General features: G+C 38.5%; 1 protein-coding gene across 8 annotated transcripts in view; it reads left to right on the top strand.

Annotated features, from left to right (window-relative positions):
• Nucleotides 1–22,749, top strand: part of INPP4B (inositol polyphosphate-4-phosphatase type II B) — a 661,544-nt gene that overhangs the window by 635,565 nt on the left and 3,230 nt on the right. For 2 of the 8 annotated variants that reach the window (XM_064493318.1, XM_064493311.1), the window contains exon 27: nt 13,182–14,572. The exons of 1 other annotated variant lie outside the window; for it this stretch is intronic. In XM_064493318.1, the coding sequence (XP_064349388.1) occupies nt 13,182–13,356 (175 nt within the window). In that variant the 3' untranslated portion in view covers nt 13,357–14,572. Of the gene's footprint in view, nt 1–4,664; nt 4,943–13,181; nt 14,573–14,613; nt 20,293–22,749 lie in introns of those variants that run through there. 5 more of the 8 variants (XM_064493343.1, XM_064493393.1, XM_064493334.1 and 2 more) reach the window with 4 other exon arrangements.

Below are 22,749 nucleotides of genomic sequence, written 5' to 3' on the forward strand. Positions count from 1 at the left end.
AGTCAGAAGGAACTGGATTCAAATTCTGTCTCTACCTCTTATTACCAGTGTACACTTGGATATTTACCTAATATTTCTGAGCGTTCCCATTTGCAGAATGGATCTCTGTATACCTCACAGTAGTGGTGTCAAGGTTAAAGGAGATCAGTGGGGTGAAGTGATTGGCATTGGTGAAATAGTCTGTACTCAATACGTGGCGACCCTTCTTACTAACTTTCTATAAGCTTAGTTGTTGCTTTATGAATGAATGTTCTAGGAACCCATCCATTTGTTTTCTTCCTTCCTGGAATTCTCAGTGGTTTGTAAGCTGCCAGAACAGCAGCAGCAGCCACAGTGGCAGATTCAGAAAGGCTAATTTTTTACACCATAATTATCTAGAAGAAGGCACCAAAGCACTGTAGGGATTTCTAAAGAACAGTGAGATCACGATGAGTCATATGTGGATGGTCTCCCGCTCTGCTCCCTCCCAGTCCCCGGGGCATTTCTCCACCAAATGTGCTCGACACCTTGTCCCCACAACGTGAAAAACCTGAAGAGTGAGAAAGGACCCCTTCCTCTCTATTAGGGATGAGGCACGAGAGACGATGCTGTTCCATTGTGTGGGAACTGAAGAATATCATTCATCTAATTGCTCTGTGCACATTCCCAGCTCCGCACCCCGTGGACCACTAATGAGACCCTGGTCCTCCTCTGGAGGCCTCCGCTTTCTCATCTGCAAAATGAAAGGGTTGGACCAGGGGATCTCTAAGGTTCCCTTCTAGCACCGACAGTCTGAGTTGAAGAAAAGCTTTAAGCAATTTAGAGGAAGCCTCAACAAGAGAAGAGTAGAAAAAAATACCCTTTTTCTAAGCTCTGCGTCTTTGTGTCTTGCTCAATTGAACAGAAGAGAGTCGATACAGAATGTGATTCCTGACTGATGTGTAACAAAGCGCAAACCAAACGGACAGAAAAAGAAATTGTGGGGCCCTTAGTTTTCTCTTGGTGCTACTAGAACGAAACTACTGACACATTTTTTTTTATTTTAATCAAAAAAGTTAACTCTAAGCAATTACTACGGTTGGCTCTGAGTGATATTTTGTACTCTCCCTGGTAGCCATCTGTTTGGCAAACAGCACAGCCATTTCAAGAATTATTTCAGAAAATGGTTGCAAGTGTCAGAAATAATGGCTCTGTTAGACTCAGTTTGATTATCTGATCAGTGTAGTTACAAAAGAGGACAGAGAAGGCAAATAAAAGTATTTGACATAAAATACTCTCTCCTGGGTCTTATGATTTATAATTGCTACTTCTGTCTATTATTGTTAAAAGGCAGGTTCAAGATGTTGCTTCACCCCATCCGCCCATCTTATATATATGTTTTTTTTCTCCCATTTATTTCTGTTTCATTTGCTTTACACCAGACCTTTGTTACATTTTACCTGGACCACTGCTGTAGTCTCTTGACTGTTCTTTCCTCTAGTCCCTCACTTTCCAATCTATTTCACACATTCCTCCCAAAGAGTTTTTCCTGAAGTTCAACACCAGTCATGTCACTCCGTCTGTGTAGAGAGTAACGTTAAAGTACTTTAGCCTGGAATTTAGAGGCTTCCGTCATTTCAGGATCAGTCAACTTTTTCTATGTGATTGCCCCCTTCTCTTTCTTTTTATTCTTAGATTGTAATCAGTTCAAACTTTTTATTGAAGGTACAAAGTAGGTACTCAAAAAATATTCCTTGGATAAATGTGTAAATAAGAAGTCCTGTTTGAGTTTTTAGCTCAGCATTTCTCCATCTTATTTCATCACAGATATCTTAGAAAATATTATTTTCATGGCATTGTATTCTGTATCCTTAAAGGGGCTTGAGAGGTACAGTTCAAAAAGGGAAATTAATCAAGATCCGTGGTCTATTGACTATAGTACCAAAACAATTTTTAAAAGGAAAAGAAATACTCAGCACTGAACAGAAAAACAAGGGGAAGTATCCACCTGTATCAGCAGAAGATAGCTGGGTATCTTTTAAGATCATGTATTAACTCGGGGCAAATACTGAAGTTCTGGGAAGCCAGTTGTAAGGCTTCCCCAGTGGCCATAATCAGAAAAGCATGTTGGACACAAAATCAAGTATCAGATAATTAAAGTCATTAGCAGTATTAGAAATTAAAAAGGAAGCAGAACAATGCATTCTGGTGTCGTCACTTTGATGATGTGTGTTGATACCTGCTTCTAACTAGTCATTTTTATGTTTATATGATCATTGGAAGGCTTCAATCCAAAGAGCCATATGGAAAGACATCAGTTTGGGAGAAGCAGACACTGTTTTGAAATCTGTATGTGAATGTAAAGTGTAAACTCTTAGGACGTACATGACATTGGGCTTCAAAACTGTGTGCAAAGATGCTTCTTCAAGTACACTGCCAGCAGCAGAGATGGTGTCGTTTCTTATGACATTGATGGTTAGGTGATTAGAAATTCCATCTTGGCTTTATTTCTTTACTAAATAACTGATAATATCTTACATAAAATTTCCAGTTGTGTCACAAAGTGGAAAGAGATGAAGCTTCTCACTAGGTTATGTTTACCCTCCATTCCGTGTTCAGATGAGTCAGGGAATGCTTTGGTTAGTGGACTCCTACTTTGTAAGGACTTTTTGATAAATAATGAGAGCTCCCCATTTTGTAGCTAGTCCTCAACCCATAAATATCTACTGTTTTTCTAAAAAAGAAAAAGATGACCACCTATTCCATTTTCTTGAATCCTCTTCATAGTCCCTTTCCTCTGTGCCTCGAAGCATACTCACCTCACATATCCCAGAACAGATTCATCAATCCTGTTGACTCTTTGAAGGTCTGTGATATCTTTCTTCCTTCTTCTTTCCACCATCAAGGATCTGGACCCAGCAGTTGAAATAGAATAAAATGCTACCTTCCATTCTTTGCTGCTCATTTATCAGTTTGTCAGTTGGTTGCAAACTAATTTATCAGTTAGTTGCAAACTAATTTCTGTCTCTAAAATTCTACTGAAAGTCAAAGGCTACAAGTCACATAATAATAGAGTGACCTTTATTTACTTTGCAACCTCCTTGCTCCAGCTGACATGATGGTTGAATTCTCTTTCTTTGAATCTGTGACTATATGCTATGTCGTCGTCCATTGTCTGCCTCCTTCCTCCCTGGACTTCAAATGCAGGCATTCCCCAGAATTATACCATCAGCCCTCATCTCTGATTATCATATAATCTTTACAGCCCACTATTTGCAGAAATTGTCCAAATGGATGGTATAGAATTGTGGTTTAGATCCTGTCTAGACCTACCTTTTATAGCAAATATCTAAAGTCTTGTATCAGACATATCATATTAAGCAGCATTTTATTTACAATAGCCAAGACATGGAAGTAACCTAAGTGTCCATCACAGATCACACACATACACACACACACATAGATAGATAGATAGATAGATAGATAGATAGATAGATAGATAGATACAGGAATACTATTCAGCCATGAAAAAGAATGTTTTTTTTTTTTTTTTTCCATTTCCAGCAACATGGATGGACTTGGAGGGCATTATGCTAAGCGAACAAACTAGTGGTTACAGTGGGGAGAGGGCGGGAAGGAGGGGCAATATATAGGTGGGAAGGAAAAAAGGTTTTATGGGATTGTATGAAATCATGTGTGTGAAACTTCTGAAAATTGTAAAGCAGTATAGAACTTAAAGAATCTTCCATTCAATAAAAAATTAAAATGAAAAATCAAATTTAAAAAACAGCATATTTGAATAGAATGCATTTCCCCCTAAACCTGAACATATTTTGTTTTAACTTTCTTTCCCTGATCTTCCCTTATCTAAACTCTTAACAGATATTCTATGTTTTGAATCACTTCTTTTTTGGAATCTGTAACTTCCTCATCCTTCCCTGGACTCCAAGTTCAAGCCCTGATCATTTCTTGTCTTGACCTCTATAACAGCCTCTTAATTGGTCTCCATGTCTCTAGTTTATTCCATCCCTGCCACGGTCCTGGCTCAAGCCATCCCACCTACTGGGACCAGGTGCTGTACTACAGCACACAGCTAATCGCACCACTTCAGTGCTCATGAGTCCTCAGTGGTTACCCACCCAACATTTTTTACTGACAATACAAACATTTGCAACAGAGCCTCATCTCATTTTAAAACAATGTAGTTGAATTTCTTATCACAAAATATGTGTTTGTTAGAAAATCTCTAAAATATATAGACAACAAAAAAGAAAGTGTCCTAACATTTAATTTTCCTGCCTTCATTTATTTCCTTGCTGCCCCATTATTACAACCAAAGCAGCCTGTGGGTCATTCCCAAATGCATCTGACATTATCCTGTGTCCGTGTCTTTCCATGTTAGTTACATCCCCGCAACCACACCCAATTTCTAGCCATTAAAATTCTATTCAGCCTTCATTGTCCATCACAAAATTTTATTTCTCTAAGATGCCTTCACTGATCTTGGAATTCCTGTGGCAGAGATTACTGATAATATATGTAAAGCACTTTGAGTTATACCTTCAGGTTAGCCCTCCTTGGTGGATTTTTATTTTATATTCTGTCATTTTCATAGTTGTGTAACTGTTGATGTTTTTAATCATGCACTTGTTGTATCCAAAAATGAAATCTAAGGTTCTTGAATCTACTTTATTCTCTTTCACTAGGATTTTCATAAGTCATCACTTCTGGGAGTTACTAACATAAATTATAGCATCGTGCTGTTTGCAGGAGATGGAGGGAGTAAAGGGAGAACTGGGAAATAGAAATGGGAAAAGACTGAAGGATGGAGAAGGAGAGAGACCCTATCCTTCCAGAGAAGATGATGACCACTCCAGGGGCAAAAACTCTAAATTGGTTCTTTTGGAAGTTCCAATTCAAAGAGTGGGTGGAAGAAAATGTCTAACAGTATCAATGCTGCGATTATGATGTCTGATGTTGCACTGGTCCATGCTCAGCTCCATCCATTTCAGATGCGACAAGGAAGACCAAAAGCAGGATTACATCTTTGAAAAATGTTGACAGGATTCGTCTCAGTCACGGTTATCCCATAGAATGGTAAGGGCGGGAAGGGATTCAAAACCTGGGAGATCCAAGAGATTGTGCAAAAGAAGATATAGCTGAACTCCCTCCTTAAGATTCAAGAGCTTTGGTCTCAGTGCTGAGCAGATGAAAATATTTCCATCTCCTTGCAGATGGATAAGCATCACTGCTTTTTGACAAGCTCAGCTCCCTGTGGGAAGCTGCTATAAAGCTGGATTTTCATTCCATAAAAGCTCTATAGGAAAATGGTTTTAGGATGCAACCAAAAGAGTGCATTGGTTGCTTTGCCATGTGTCTACATGGAGACATTAAGATTTATTGAAACTTACTAGAGGAACAAGAGTGGTGCAGTCAAGGAAGCAGCTTCCATCGGTACCAAGTCAAGGTGATGGAGGATCACAATCAGGTTACAGTAGCGGAGACAGTGCAAAGTGATCTGACTGGTTGACAGATGGATGTGGGGTGTAAAGAATGCAGAAGGATCATGGAGAACTGAGATGCCTGACATGAATGTAACATGAATGTCTGAGTGTGGATGAGTGTCATTTCCTGTGATGGGAAGGAAGGGAGGAGCTGATTTGGAATGGTGGGAGAGCAGGTGGACTCAAGTTCAGATGTGACCTCGAAACTGGAAGGGAAGTAAAACTTTGCCCTCTGAGGGTCTCTGGCTGGGCTTGAGAATTAAACTGCTGTAAGACAGATTAACGGGAGAAAGCGTACGCACTCTGTATGTACTCTTTTTTGGCAATCCCAAGAAAATGAAGACCCAAAGAAATGTCAAAGCCTCAATGCTTTCATACTAGGTTGAACAAAGAAAAGCAATTGTGGAAAATTAACTGAAATATATGCGCACACAGGGTGGGGGTGGGGAGCTAAAGGAAGACAGTCGCTTCATCTAGGTCTGTTGTATAGAACTCTCTCAGCATTGACTCCCATCTCTGGTGACAAGAATGTTTCTTTCCTCCTAGTAGAGGGAGGGCATCTTTCATGGGATTTTTATCTCCTGCTTCCAGGAAGGAAAGGGGAGGTCAGAGTATCTTTTCTGCCCCTGCTGCTTTTCAAGTGCCTTCAGCTCAAAATAATCCTTATGCCAATGTGACATACTTGGGGGTGGCATATTCTGCCCCCTTCATGACCTTAAAATGGCTGTTAGGCATCCAAGTGAAGATGCGATATATGTCTGTAATTCAGGGAAGAGGTGTAAAGTAGAGAGAGAAATGTAAGATGCATCATCATACAATGATATTTAAGTTATGAGACTGGTTGAAATACCTAGAGGCAGTATCTATGGTATAGGAAGGTGGAGTCTGCTGTCCTAAATCCTGAGGCACCTCAGCATTAGAGAGGACAGACCTGGAACTTGGCAGCTGCACGTCTGGTCAAGGTATTCCTTGTCTGCGCAAAAACAGAGATGTAGCAAGGGGAGGGATAAAGAGGGACTTTTTTTTAATACGTATTTACTGATTTTTTATTGCTGAGAATGTGGTTCAGTGCCTTTACATAATCTCGCAGTAATCCTATTGGGTAGATGTTAACATTCTCTCTTTAAAAGGGAAGATGGAAACTTGACTGAATAGACATTAGGGAGCTGGGCTGTTTTCTTTCCTGTTAACACCTGTCCAAATGTGCATCTGTTCTCACTGATACCTGCTACTTCCCCAGGCTACTTTCAGAATAACCCAGGCATGTGTGGTCTTTTATTTCCATTTGAGAACTAAGAACAGCCCATGGGGTCAGGCTGCCTGCTCTGCCAAGTTCCCTGTCACACCAGGGAAGCTGGAAGGCGATGGGTTTAACCTCATTATTCTCTGCCTGGTGCTTATCGAGAATGGGATCAGAAGTCCTAGATTTTTGTTTGTTGGTTTCCTTTTCACTGGAGTATAAAAGTGACTCCCAACTCCAGGAGGGTGACAAGCCAGAGCAATGAGACCGTGGTGGTTCTTTTTTTTTTTTACGTACTTTAGCAACAAACACACTTACAGAATGTTTCAGAGGCTAGTCTCGTTTCTTCTTTCTGACTCTTACTTTGAAGTGATGAAAATGAAGGCATCGTGCAGGAGCTTCTATACAAAGAAAAAATTGTTACATTGCATGGGAAATAGAAAATGAGTTGTAGGCATCTGTCTACATCTATGTACTTATTTCTTTGTAGAACGGCCCTGGCTGTCTGTCTACTAACTGAAGGATGTATAGTGTAATATGGTTTGACTTGTTTCCTTTTTACATCATTTCTTTAAGCAAGTTTCATTCCACATTTCAGTTCCTGTCTAGCCAGGTGGGGCGAAGGTCAATCTCTATCATTTTGAGCTGTCCTCTTGCGACAGGTCCTTTTTTGCACTGAAACATCTGGAAGGTTTGTCTGTATCAATCATCAGCCACTGACGTGCTCGTTTCTTATCATTATGGTACCTTTAAGCACCTTCGTTTCATTGCATCCAAGCCAAGCTCAAGAGAAGAGCATCTTTGGCAAAGCTGAGCGAGGGCCATCCTCCCTGGATGCATCTCCCCGCTTCTGGTGGTCCTCCCTTCCCAGACACAGACACAGAACAATGCACAAGGTTCCACCCTCCTGGCACCAATGTTTGTCCCTTTGAATTCTCCACAGTCACTATGTTCTCTCTCCCTCTCCCCTCTTCTATCTCCCTCTCCCTCTCTTTTCTCTTTCAACCCTCAAAGATCTTTTTCCCCCTCAACGGACATCTCACATTTTCTCTGTCATAAGATTAAAGAACGCCAAATCTATTTAGTTCAGGCAGCTCTTGCTTTCAGCACTGCTAAAATCCCTGGGGCACATGCTTTATGCTACAGCCTAAAATATAAGAGAGCCAAACACAATTCAATACCTCAGAAATTATTTTACCACTGTCCTACGTACATTTAAATATAGCAGTCACATTGCGTATTAGCCTCCTTTATCCAAACAAAATTAACCTTCAGCATTTCCTCCTAAGCTTTTTGTCTTCAGTCCTTTAATCCTTTATGATATTTCTTTCTGGACCTCATCCAAATAGTCCCCTTTCTAAAATTTGGAGATCAACACTGGAATCAATTTTCTGGTAATGGTCTGATGGATGCAATTATACTTCAAACTCATTCTCTCTTTTTCTTTCTCTTTTTTTCTTTTTAATTTTTTTTTTTTCTGAAACACTTTTATCTATCTTTTCTTGAGTTGTCTTTCTGGGATCTGCACTTTTTTTCTCTTCAAAGCAATGTTAAGTATTGTCTGAAAGTGTCACTACTTGGAGCCTGGCTGCTTCTGACAAGAAGGTAGGCCTATTTTCCAAATATTTTGTAAACTAAAAGAGTGGAATTGGAAGAAGAATGCAAGCCATCATACCAGGGAAAAATTAAATTCAAACAGTCAAATATGTCTGTTTATTTTTTAAATTCTGCAAATAGATGAGAATGAGTAAGAACCACTTTAGAGACCAAATACAATGTCAACATGCTTTGCAGTCTGATTTTTGCCACACACCCCAATTCCTTCTTATTAAGCTGTCATCTGTTCTATTAGTAGAAAAAGTATGCTTCTCTAGAGTATGCAGCTATGTTTCAATAAAATCAAAGAATCGCAGGGAGATAGAGATGAAAGAAATTTTAGAGGTCCTTAATCTAATCTAGCAACTAGCAAGCAATCACACCTGCCAGTTTCTGAGAGGCAGCGGGAAATCCTTGCTTGAAGGATCCCAACCCTGAAGTGAAAAGAATGTATTTTTTCCATTTGAAAGACAGAGATAAAAATTCCCTATCTACTAGTTGAGCAAGTTTTGTAATCCTTTTAAGCCTGTGGAGATAATAATATTGACCAGTTGGACTGTTTGTATGGAATGAATGAGATAATATCTATAAAGCAGCTGTCCCATGATAGGACCTGATACATAGGAGATCGCTTCCTTTGCTTCATTGTTCATATGTCCATTGCTTTGCAGGATTGTCCAAACTTTAAACTCCTGAACCTTTGACTATCTGAAATCAACCACTTAAGCATAAATGTTCCTCTTCTCGAAGCCAGTGGAATTGCTCTCATCCCCATTGTCTTCAGTCTTTTCTGAGTGACCGCTTTCCCAGTCATCTTCCTGGCTACCATGCTCTATTGTCCCCGAGTTCACAGTAGCCCTCCCCTTACAATACCATGTCCAGAAATGCATGCAGTGTCCTGTGGGGAGGACTCCTGCCCCCCTTAGTGTGTGGTCTTGCTTAATACTGCTCTTTCTTTCATAGCAAACTTGTCCGTGATTATTGGAAATACTCTGTGACCTGGCCATTCCAAACAGTGACATAGTCTTATGTCTTCTAAGTAATTTCCCCATTTAGGGGCTTTTCCAATGAATGTCACAAAGTATTTTGAATTAGGTTCTGAAATCCATTTCAATGAAGAAAGCATTTTAAATGTGGCTGGTGTTTCAGTGGCCACAAAGGCAATCTTGCTTCGAGGCCAGTGGAAATTATCCCAACTTTGATATTCTTTCATTAAAATTTCCCCCATATTTAAGTGGTTTTTTCTTTATATTTTTAATTTTTTTTATTTTAAATTTAATTTTTGGAAAGTTTTGGTAGATAATTTGGCATCTAAGAGTATTTTGAGTCACCAGATTTCTAATTGGACTTTGATCTGAACTGAAAACAAAAAACCCTCTCCCCATATTTTACCAGGCTATCATATAAGCATGCTCTGAATCAGGGAAACTACATTCTTGGGATCCTTTTTTGCAACTTGCTGTTGTAGAAGCATGGGCAAAGCCTTTAAATTTATTTTCTCGTATATAAAAGGTGTAATTCAACTTGAAGACTTTTTAAAAGTCTCTTTACATCTGAGAATCTCCAATTCTATGGCTTCTGTCCCACAAGGCTCTTTTTGACACCAGACCCACATTATATTCATTTTCACACAGATCTGCCAATTTAAAATCTGACACAATCTAACATTCTAGAGCCTGAAACACGATGCTCTATTAAGATCGATTTATCAAATGACTGTAGAGTCGAATAAAGCTCTGTAAGATGTTGGCTCTAAAATCTTGACTCATAATTTCAAGATGGTATGCCTATAGCTCTGAGCTTGGATGTAATTAAAGGTGAAATGGTCTCATTTTAGTGTGGCAGGAAATCAACTTTCTGGTCAGAAGGAGAGATTCTTCAATTCAGTTTTAATTGGTGATTTTCCTTCGGGGGAGCTTGAGGAGCTGGAGTGGTTAAAGGGATAAAATACCAAGTAGCGACACTATTCACGAGCAATGGCCCAGCAGGGGGAGCTGGGAGGACTCTGACTTCCATCTTTAGAGGTCTGAACGATTTGAGAGGAGACCTGTAGTGGGGGATTTGTGATCTAGGCTGCATCAGAAGTCGCTGGTAGAAAAGAAGGGGGGATAAGCAAATATCATCAAGTCACGCACGTTGGGTTTTATTTAAGGAAATGTCTCCTCTTGTAGGCAGTGATGTGTTTAAGACTGAGACATTTCCTTTTACTTGTTTCTATTTTAAGTGATTGCTTTGACAGTTCTTTGAAGAAAAAAAAATCATTTTCTGTGCTGCAGATTCAGTAACTGCCCTTAAACGTCTGATCATGTCACATTTTCAGTGGCGACACCAATGTAATTCGCTTCCATGGTGATCTACCAGTTAGGGATGGTGAAAACTAATGACACGGGATTTTCAGGGTGCCGTGAGGGGCAGCCACTAATTAATTATTTGTCATAATCTCCCGGCGAGGAAATTGCTAATATTATTACTTAGCACATCCTTTGCATTTACACTTGCAGAGTGTTGAAAAATTCATCGGTGGCCCTGAAGAAATAACCTTCAGTGCTGTTCTTAGCAGGATGCAAGAAAGCCACCCCAGCTTCGTGTGTGCACTTGGTGACACGGTCAGAGCCCCAGCTCCATGTGCTCTGGCAGCCTCGTCTGCTACACTGCTTTTAATTCCAGCTGAATAATAGCAGGGTTATGTCAAAGGCATTTTTAATTTATTATTCTAATCTCCAGAGACTGAAGTTAGTAAACAACAAATTAATTCAATTATAAAGCTGCCCCTCAAAAAAAAAAAAATCTTTTCATGTAGTACTTTTACTTGGAAGGCATATTCAACAAGCAGACTGGAAAATATTAAATGTGCTCTGGCAATTGTAGAAAAATGTCATTTGGTATGAATAAGTCCCCTGTATTTGGAGTAAGGACTGTTACAAGGTCCTTGCAACATACTCGTCAACCAGTAGTCTGTTCCTCAGCCAGAGCCTGTCTGCAGGTGGCCTCCCTGGGAAAGGGAGAGTATTTCTATAGTATTCTATTGATAGATGGTGGTTAACATTTAACCTAAATTTGTAATCAAAACATAACTCTTATATCATGATAGATAGATAGGTAGGTAGGTAGGTAGATAGATGATAGATTGATAGATAGTTATGGTAGATGGGTGGGTAGATGGATGGATGGACAGATGGGTGAATAAATAGATAGATGGATAGATAGATAGATAGATAGATAGATAGATAGATAGATAGATAGATAGATAGATAGATAGATAGATAGATAGAGGAAGGAAGAAAAATGATATAGGAGACTATGTACTTACCCTTAACAAGGATCACTGGAAAGGAACCAAAGTTTTCACAGTTACTAAGCTTTGCTACAAACAACCTTCATCTTAATAGTGGACAAGAAGGATTATTAGTGACGATATTAGAGAAATAATATTGGATGAGGATGCTTTTCTTAGTCACAGTCAAAGGTATCCATACTTTAAAATCTACTGCATATTTCCTACCTAGTGAGGAGTAGAAAGTGTAACGAGTAGCCAAGTTACTTGTACAACTGACAACAGGAACTACTTAACCCTCCCTTTTGCTCGGGAAACGATTTGTTTTCCAGAGAAGCTTCTACTTCACTTTGTCACTGGCTTCATAGTCCTCAGGTCTTAACTGAACAAGGAAACACTAGAGCACAAACCAGCGTGACTGAGCTGATGTTTTAAACTAAGACAGGTTGCTATTTGAAATAATTATGACTGCTGTTTGTCCACATGTGGCCACTGGATGTGTTCAACACCAGGTCAAAAATCTCTGTGTAGGAGGTTCTCAGAGGCTGCGACTGGTTGAAAGGGGACCATAGATTCTAAGCAGCTTGTTTAGAAGGTAACTTTGCAGGGCACTGTTCATAGACAGAAGAACAGCCCAGTTTTCTCCCTCAAAACCTGGTAGAGCTAACAGAGATCAGAAACGCCTCGACAACTGAATTTCTGAATTCTCTGAATACTGAAGAAATATGCCATAGAAAAGAATTTTGATTTTTGACTTACATCAGCATGTTGTATTTCAGATGTGCTGTAGTTGGAGCTGCTCGTAAGTCCAATTACAAATGCCCATTTTTCATTTACAAAGAAAACACAAAACCTGGAAATTTAGAATCTTTTTATTTTTCACTGTGTCACTCTGCAAATATGGATTTCTTTTCAGATCGAGAGTCCATAGGAGATAGATTTGGCCTCATCTCAGTAAGACGAGCAGGAGACAACATAACTTACGAGCCAAACTGACGGAAGGGTGCTGAGTCGGGTTTTGTTAAACTAATCTTATGGCTGGCAAGGATGACATGTCAGGTGTTTCATTCATTTTAAATACCAAGCCATTTCCATAAATCACTTTTATAACTTTAAATACATTATACAGGCACAGTAGTAATAGATGGGGAGTTTAAATGTGCCAGACATGTCCATGTCCTTCACTACATACTGTGTTTCTCATTTCATTTTCCAAAGATGTCTTTATCAGGTTGTTTTTATGGACTGATCCGTATTTTAGTTTCATTCGTGCGTCTTGCCTATTGGTGCTGTGATGCTTACTCAAGTCTTGCCGGTGCATATGCCTTCAACACACGAGAACGGCATCATCGCGTCTCTTCCTTTTTGCTCTAAAAGCAAAAGGAATCTTTTTTTGCTACATTTGTCGATGTATCACAGTGAGGAAAAAAAAATACACAGGATGCATTTGGGGGTAGTTAGCATAAAAACTTCCTCAGAAACCTCTGTATTATAGAAGATAATGTGTTATATTTCAGGATATTTACAGTTGCATTTTTTTACTGTGTGAATGCTATACTATTTTCTTTTCTCCCCTAACTCCCCACCCCCCTCCTTCCCTGTTTAACAGCAGACAAACCCAGGGAGCACTGAATGAATCTGATGATCCTGAAACAGGCTGTCTAAGTGATAACAAGCCAACTTCTCGACACTTCTATCCCGTCGCCTTGCTGCTTGTCAGCTCACACCTGCTAGTCGTGTGGCTTATTTTAAGTCTGGCATTACTTTTAGCCAAATACCAATAAGTTCTATGTTGTATTCCTTTCTTTTCTACAAATGACAATGGACCTAAAATCATGAGGACACTGCTGTAATTTCTACATTTTCAGATTCACAGAATTTAAAACACACACACCCACACACACAAATGTTTGACTTGTAAGTGTTTTGTTTGTTTTTCCTAAAATCTAAAAAAAATAGAAGTACTATGCATTCAGTGAAATTACTTTGCTCTTTTGTTCATGGAAAAGTGTTTCCCACTGTTTAACTCAAGAAGAATTTTTAAATTCCTGTCTTTGGAATAAGACAAAGAGCAGAATCCTGAAAGCTTGAAGTTCTGCACCTCCAGTTCCTCTTCCCATTAAATTTATCAAAGAAATTGACTGAATTTGCACAACACATGGAAACCCTGAGACAAGTCCTAGAGATGTGCGAGGTTCCAGACTTGATTTCCGCTGTGCCGGTCTCATTGTTGCCGTCAGCTGATGGAACCTTCTGTTTGAGTTGTTAACCTGGTCTGTGATTTCTTTGCTGCGATTAACCCTTTTCTGTCAAGTAACTTTCTGGAGAGAATGGCTATTTCTGTTTTGTAATTAAATTAACCTGTTTGTAACTATTGTTTGGGTTGATTTGGCTTTCAGAGTCCTTTTCTATTCTTTCTGACAAAGTCTCGTTTGTGTCTTGATGCCCCGTTTTCAACCCCTGTGACTCGTGTACTGTCTGTGCACAAGCTCGCTTCTTTAAAGCTGAGACTTGGACCAGGCTGTCCCGAAAGCCATTTTCCTCTTTGTTGCACAGCTAAAATATGATGAAGTCAAATAGAGATGAAACTTTTCTTTAAAAAAATCTATAGGGCCAGACTTAATAAATTAAATGCCTTATTCCTAGAACCTACATCCTTAGGGCTACATGTAGATTTTAATGTGTTTTAAAGAGATGGAGAAATTAATTTATGGAAAAGTTATAAAAAGGTGGATATATTTATGAAACTAAAAATGAAGCTGTATTGTGGAGCAAATTATATTTAAAGAGTTTATGAAACCTTAAATATATGTTAAGAGCCAAGGGACTCGAATCATCGTTTTTTCCGAGGGCAATAATGGTGTTGGGCCTGGCCTAGGATTTAATTTTGTAAGATGTATCATCATTTGTGAAAAAAAAAAATGTAGAGTTGAATCTTTGTTATTTTTACTCGGACTGTTGCTGCAACTCTGCATTGAACAAATAAAGCATATTTATTTATTCTGTGTTTCATGAAGTTGTCCTTTTTCCCCTTTCACCAGAGAAGGATGCCGCATAGAAAATGTCATGAAGAATATCAAATGCAGGAAGTATGCTTTCAACATGCTCCAGCTGATGGCTTTCCCCAAGTACTACAGACCTCCAGAGGGGACTTATGGAAAAGCCGACACCTAAGTTTACCAACACGTAAACTAACAGGAACACAAATACGTTCCCGTTGGATAATCGCCACCTTTCCTTATGTTTTCATTGTCATGCATTTGTGGAGGGAGGTGATCAAAGATGTATGCCCAAATCTAGGAATTGCCTGAATTAGTCATCTATCAGCATATTACTCGGAAAGAAATCCATTAAACAAATCTGAAATACTACTGTGTATTCTAGTTCTAAGCTTCCTCGGATTGATTCTCGCTGGTTGAGATCAGCTCAGAAAGGGAGCATGTTGTTTCATGGAGTATTTTAATGAAAGGTGTTCAGAGAAGACCTAGGTTGCTACCAAGCAACTGGAGGTGCTTCAGAGAATGGCCCTCTCGACTCCAAAGTGACGATACGTGTGTGTCAAGAGGGGGAAGGCTTTGACATATAACTTCATGGCCTTTCTCACACAAAACCTGAGAGCCCTTGGGTGGACTTTAAAAAATATTTTTCTAGTGACTTGAAATTAGGGAGAGTTAACTCATTATCTTGACTACAGAAGCAATTTGTGTGTGCTTGTAAAGACTTTTTTTTTTAAATGGAGGTACTGGGGATTGAACCCAGGACCTCGTGCATGCTAAGCATGTGCTCTACCACTGAGCTGTACCCTCCCCCTGCTTGTAAAGACTTCTGTTATCCAGTCACGGTGTGACTAGTCCTCCTTACCAGGCAGATGGACAGTGTTATTAGTAAAGCTGTAAAAATACTTTCTGGAAACATGGTGTCTTTTCAAAACTCTGACTTGGGTTGGATGGATCCATAAGCCTGAACTTTACGTGGTCAAGTTCAAGAAAGACCATAAGGTATCTTTGAGGTATTTTCTAGCAGTCATCTTGGTATAGAAATACAGATGCTCTAAATATGCATAGATTAGCATATGTGAATAAGCCTTTTAAAACATATGCAACCATAACTAGTGAAAAACCAAAACAATTATTTCTCTTAACCTGAATTTCAAATTTGTCCTTCCTCTGTAAAATAACGCCAGAAGTTTTCCAAAAATCCAAATTAGAAGTTACTTTTAGAGATCAAGTATAACACCATTATAAATGCCTAAATTAAAGCATAAAGAAGATCTACCCCCGATCACCCAGCTAGATGGTTTTAGAACTATAAACGCAATCTCTTCTTACCTTCTTAGCCTGTGGCTTCTGTCTTCTCTAAGTTGCCACACTAAATATACACAGAAATTGGGGGAGAATGCTAGTTAAATAGAAACTGGTGTTTATTGCTGGAATTGAAGCTTAGAGTACCACGGTCTGAACAAATGAAATTTATTTTCTCCAAATTTTAAGAATATATTCTTTTTCCTTCCTCATCTGAGGAGCATGCCATCCAGAGCATAAATCCTCCATGGAAATGCCAAAAACCTGTTACACAGACATCTTTTAATTATGACCACATTCAATGGGTGACCTTAGGGGCTTTCCGTCACTGATGTGATAGCTCTTTGGACAAGACGCCTGTTGAAATTAGGATTCCAAACAGATCTCTAGGCTCACACTGGGTTTTTCAAATTACTGTAATTTTAGCTAACCCTTTGGGGCTTTTAATACCAGAATTGTCAATCTATTATTTTAGTTAAGGACTTCTGGGGATTGTACATGAGGTAGTTAACGACTAATTACAGCCTTTTTAACAAAAAGATGCTGTGTGCTGTGGATTTATTCATAGACAAATTATCTTGGTATTCTCCTTTGTACCTCATTCTCCATTTTACTGATTAAACATAACCTTTGAATTGTTCAATTTCATTTGGAAATGGTAGGATTTGTGGTTATTTTCATTATCCCTCTGGATTTAAGGTAAAGAGGTTAGGGTGACAGAGGTTTCCTTGAACAACTGTGAAACCCTATTCGGTATATGAAATGGTACTCTGAGCTCCAAGCTACCTTAGGTGATTATCATCCTGTAAATATTCTTATAAACAATAGCTTTTGTTTGTATTTCTAAAAATGAAACCTCGATTCAAATATGGGAAAAATATTTATTAACTAGAAAGCCAACAGTAGGGTTTTCTGTTTGGGGAAGACATTTCAAAAAATTTTTTTTCTTTTTCATTAAATGCTAACATAGAAGTTCTCAAAGAGTTGAGCTTACTGTAAGCCAAATGCATATCAGTTCTTATTTATTATTAGCGTAGTCATCTGCATTTCCCTATAGGAAGCCTGTATTTGTGCTACTTCTAAAAGTGGATTTCATTACGAACTTTGTTATTTCATATTGACAACAGTAATACTCCTTTCCTGAGAGATTCTCCAAGTATCCTTGGAAAACTTAAGTTTCTTTCTAAGTTGAAGAGAAAAAGTTACACAAAAAGTTTTCAATCTCTTTTGTACAAACACAGCCTCAGTCATGCTTTTCTATTTCCATTTTCATTTGAAAGATGCACCAGTCATTCAATTTTAAAAGATCATGTTGAGCCAGAAACTGAACTAAGAAAATAATATTTCCAAACAAGAGAATTTTTTCCTACTCAAAAACATGTTTACCCTCTGATATCATCAAATATAGATAGCAATTCTGTATTAGTTATTTAGAGTCCTACAGAAAACATTTAAAAACAAGATAAGGTGGTATGCTGATTATGTTTGACCCAGCGACAAAAGACCCAGAGCCTGAAAATATTCTGCAAAACAGTTAAAAATAAAAATTTGAAGTATTTTATTGAAGCAGACCTACGCTTAGATGCACCCATTCATTTATTTCTTATGCAGCTGTTTCTTTCTTAGAAATATCACCTTCAGTTTTGTCTGTACTCTGCCAAAACAATTCTCTGATGTCAATAGTTTGGTCAATCCAATAATCCAGTGAGGCAGAGTAACCATCTGATCATGCTAACAAGTTGTACTAAAGTGACCAACTGCCCGGATTGAGCAGGATCCCTGTAACTAACCTCCAGTCCTTACTTTATAAGACTAACACCTCCTCTTCTGGAGAAGTGTGAAGTCTTAAATCTAATGTCTGGATGGAGGGAACTTCTCTTTTTCCCCTCAGCTAAGTATGGTGTTTTGCACAGAATAAGACAGTGGAAAAGAAAAGATTTGTATAGAGTAATACTTTTCTTCCCTAGAGAACCAAGTCCCTCCCTATATAAAGTTCGATAAATGCTGAGAAAAGAGGCTAACAGTGGTGTGCTGGAACTGGCTTATGCTGACTCATGATAGTTGATCATTAAATTCTGTAAGCCAGTTGTTAAGCACAATTACTAAATATTAAATTATAAAACCCAACTGAATAAATTTTATTAAAAACAAAGGTAATACTTAAAACTTACCAGTTCCTAATTATTTTACTGCCTTTTACTATTCATCTGTGCTCTTGAGGTTATGTATGTCAGCTGCATTTGCACAAATCAGCGTGTGCTAACGGTGCCTGACTCCACATCCCACTGGTAGCTTGAAATTCACCACAGTGGGCGTTACACCACAGAGGCTGCCAAGTGCTACCAACCCATCCTTGTAACTCCTGGAGAAACAGTTGTTAAACACTTACCAGAACACAGCTGAATGCCACCATCACTTTTTCTCCAGAAGATAACCAATAATTGGAAGCAGTATTAAATTATTAAAATGGCATGAAATGCAATCACTCATCTTCTGATGGCTACCGTTTTGTTTTGGTTTTTACCTTCTTTAAAGACTCTTATTAGGCTATAAGCAAAATTTGGTGTTTATATTTTAGTCATCATTAAATCATTTTATCGTAATGATGCGTTAAAAAAAGACTCTCTCTGTAATGTTCTGCAAGGGGAATCTCAGCCATGCAGCTTTAGTGTAAACCACAAAAACTTTAGGCTAAATTCAGGGAGATGTTAGCCTCATTAGAGCATCACTAAAAATGCGTTTGTACTTCAGTATCAATTTTGAAGTTTATGATTTTCGCATTTGCTAAAAGCAGGAAAAACAGTAACGTATTACTGTGCCCAGATTCTAATAAATATAGCTCAGTTGAAAACCAAACTGTTAGATTAAACAGATTAAACTCTGGCAGTATGCTAAATCACATAGATGTTTTAGGTGTTTGTTTTCCAAACAAAATGATATATCAATTGTTTAGTTCAATATACAAGGCACCTTTTGTAATCTTTTGGGAAATAAATTAACTTTTATCACGGATTTAAGAAACTGGTCTGAGAAAAACTGTGGTCAGCAGTTGTTGCAGAGGGAAGCAAATACATTGAACACAAGGCGTCCCTAATAGCTGGAGGCTTCACACTTTAAGAGCTACTGAAGAGGATAATATGCTGAGAGTCCTGTCGTTGATTGATACTTTTAGGTGAATTCACAGAATTCACATTCATTGAACCTAGCTGCAGTCTGCAAGAGCTACGCTTTTTTCCCCTCCTATATTTATGTTTCATTACTTTATAAAGGAAGTACCGATCGATTATAGCTTTTGTTTCTTTGGACGATTTAACTCAGAACTTTCTGTCCAAACAAATGCTACCTATAGCAAAAACTGCCTTTAAGAAACAGAAAAAAATATAATATTTTAGATGAAATATTGCAGGCCAATTAGGTGTAGAGTTAAGGTGTGGAAATTTGGATTTTCACCTTCTAAGTCGTAGTGCACCTTTATCATTCTAATTTTATTTCTAAGCAAGTAAGAGGAAGTCTAAAGCATTTCTGATATCAAAGAAACAAATCCTATTTGGCTCTTAGTAACAAGGCGGTAGGAAAAATTATAAGATGCAATATTAACCTAAAAAAAGGTGCATGTAATCAGCTCTCCTGAGCTTGAATTTTCATAGATTACATGAATATTTAGAGTTTTAAATTTGCAAGGGAAAACAAGACTCACAGTTAAGTATGGTGCTCAGAGAGACTGAGCATTAAAGGAGAGAAGACCTAGTAGGAGTGATGTTACCTGGTCAGCCGTATCCTGCTTATCTTCTAGTAGGTCTTTAAAATGATTCACTTTCGCACTCATGGTATGATTACATTTCACAATCTTCCGAAAATCACCAGAATTACTCCAAGGTCATAACAGGGCACAACCAAACAGTACATCTTTAATGATGACTTATTGTGTTTTTATTAAACAGCAGGAAATATTGACTCAAATATTGGCAAGATTGCTATATTATTTGTATTGTTCTCATGATGCTTTTATATCAGTATCAATATTAAAAAAACATTTCATGTCTAAGAGTTTTCAAACTTCTAAAAGGCAGACTCCATGTGTCTGTAACAGTATAGACACCCCTCTTTCACTGCACACGTGCAATGCTTGGTACACATATACTTCTCATATGAATATTTTGTCCTTTTATTTAACCTAACATCTAATTTTCAGATTCGTGTGGTACTTATCTGAAACATTGGCATTTGTTTTCTTTTAATGTTAGTTACATAATCTCGATGAACCAATAATGTAGTCCTAGGAAATGAGGCACAAATAGGTTAGATCATTTTATATTGACATTTGAAGAAATGTCATTTTGTTTTATTGTTCTGTGTAAACCATATTCATTGTACACTGTGTGTATATTTTGTTTAAATAAATGTGATTTTTATTTTTTATGTTTCTGTCTTTTTCTCCCTAATACACATTTTTTTTCATTTTTATCAATGTAGCAATGTCTAAAAATTAAACAGCAGCAGGTAGCCTAAACAATATTTCAAAAAGAAAAGACTAATTTTCTGATGAACTACAATTACAATAGAGATTTTAAGCTGATGGTAGTTTAGTGTCAAATTTACTAGCAGAATGCATCTTTTAGGGTTGCTGTTCTATGGGAATAAAATCGACCATAATTTAAAAAGGATTCAAGAACCAGATGTCAATGCTTCAACTCTGAGCAAATCATCGATCTTTGTCCTCTAGATTATATTAGTCATTTGAGCACATGAGATAACTTTTCCTTATAGGCTTCAAATATGATAAATTGCAATTCATTATAGCAGTAGATAGTAGAAGACAAATCCCAAAAGGTTTTAATTAGATCTTGTTCCAAAAAAAATTAACCAACTGAGGCCCTTGATTGCATGTAAAGAAAATAAAGTTTTGCTATTGGAGAATTTCAAGAACGTATCTGATCCTGCAGCAAAAAAGTTCTGTAATGTCATCGTCATCAATATATATTCATACTAACATGTCTCTACGTCTGAGCAGGAACAATGCTGGAGGTAACCCCATGGTAACAATGCATAGTGAACGGTAGCAAAACGCTGCCTACTAGAGAACCAGAAGAGTAGCCTGAGTGGAGTAGGAGTACTCTTCTGTCTTTATGCAAAGGTTCCTTGAGTTTTGTAGGTGACAGTCCCACTCAAAGTCAAAGTAAAACAAGGAACTCATAACAGCTACAGTTTGGTATCTCCAGAGAGGGCAGTTGGAAAGATGGATAGATATAATCAGAACATGTAAAGCCAACACCCATTCTAAACCGAAGTAGCCACATGGGCATGATTCTGTGGCTCCCTAGAACAGCAAAAGCTGAGTTCTCTGTTTTCTTAATGATCTTGATGAGTAAGAGTGACCCAAGAACAGATTTTTAAGTAAAAAGGGGAAGAGAAAGGGGAAAGCACACTGGGGTAGGATTCCAGGAATGTGATACTCAACCATTAAAAGCTCCCTTCTATCCTACGCCATATGAATTTGTTACTATAGCCCTTCATTTCAGAATTAAATAATAGCAATGATGATAATGGTCTGCTTTTTGCCTAGAGTGACGACTTCTCAGTTTTCAAACCAGCTGACCATAAACCATTCCTCCTTGGTGTTTATTCACCTCCTTGGAATGTGAATGTGAATGTGCTGCACTTAACTACTATTTCTGCTTCCTCTGCTTGCTTCTTGCATTTAAGAATTACCCAGAAGTCTAGACTCAGTGTTATTTTCTCATTTGACATGCTCTCCTTTGAGTTCTTCAACTGTTTATTTCTAAGGAGAAAACTCCAGCACAGGACTAAGGAACGTGGACTTTTGAGTCAGACTTTCTGGATGCAAATCCAATTCCCCCACTTTATTAGATATGGAAATATGTCAAGGTACTTAACGTGTCCATGTCTTCACATTCTTATCCGTAAAATGAGGGTAATAGTATGACTTAGTATTTCTTGATGAAGAGGGAGTGAGAAAATGTATGTATAGCCCTTTGCCCCAGGTCCACTCTGCTGGATCTTCTCTGCTGGCATTCAGCCTCTGTTCCCACCATGGGTTAGCCTCCTGAAGTCCCACTTACCGGGAACTTAAGGGCTGGAAGACTAAGAACTGTATTTCCTTAGCACACTTACCGAGAGAGTGCAGGATATCACATAGCTTCTGCCAAGGAGCCCCACCTACACCATATTTGGAAGGCAGAAGGAAGACAGCAAGGCGGGGGAGGCACTGACCCCTCGTGCATCAGAGCGGGCGGATCAGAGTGCATCGGTCCGCAGCAGCTGAACTCCCACATTTATTGTTGATTCCACAGCGTGCTGGTGGTGGTGGCTATAACTTCAGCCTGGAGAATGCCATAGCAGCAGTGTTTTCCTAACCTGTAGGCGTCTGTAGTTGTTCCTGAACACTGAATCAGAGGAGCTTGAAGTCAGAAGCCTGGTAAGAGTTCACTTCTGGCAGGAAGTTCCTCTTTCCTTTCCAATGGTTGTATCAACATCAAATCCCCCATATTACATATACTAACTTATTTTCTGCTAGGAAGAGCTAGACTGGATTCTCTGTCCTGCACTGAGCTCTGGCTGATGCTCTCAGCCTATAGGACGCATTCCATAAATGTCTTTTTGATAGTTGTTGCTGATTAACTTATTTATCTTTGATTTTTCCAGCTGGCATCCAGCACCACCTCTCCAAGTATCTGCTGGCTCTTTGTGTATGTATATGTTTTAAGAAACTCTAATTTCATTGCCCTCCTCCCAGTTTGCACATCGCCGTCCTAAGGATTCCATCTCTGTTAACAGAATCCATATCCTAGTCACTTGGGTTCACGAGCTTGGATCAGCTTTTGACACATAATATTCCATTTGTCCCAAAGGTCCGTC

The sequence above is a fragment of the Camelus dromedarius genome, chromosome 1 (assembly GCF_036321535.1).
Source record: "Camelus dromedarius isolate mCamDro1 chromosome 1, mCamDro1.pat, whole genome shotgun sequence".
In the NCBI taxonomy this organism is placed as follows: domain Eukaryota; kingdom Metazoa; phylum Chordata; class Mammalia; order Artiodactyla; family Camelidae; genus Camelus; species Camelus dromedarius.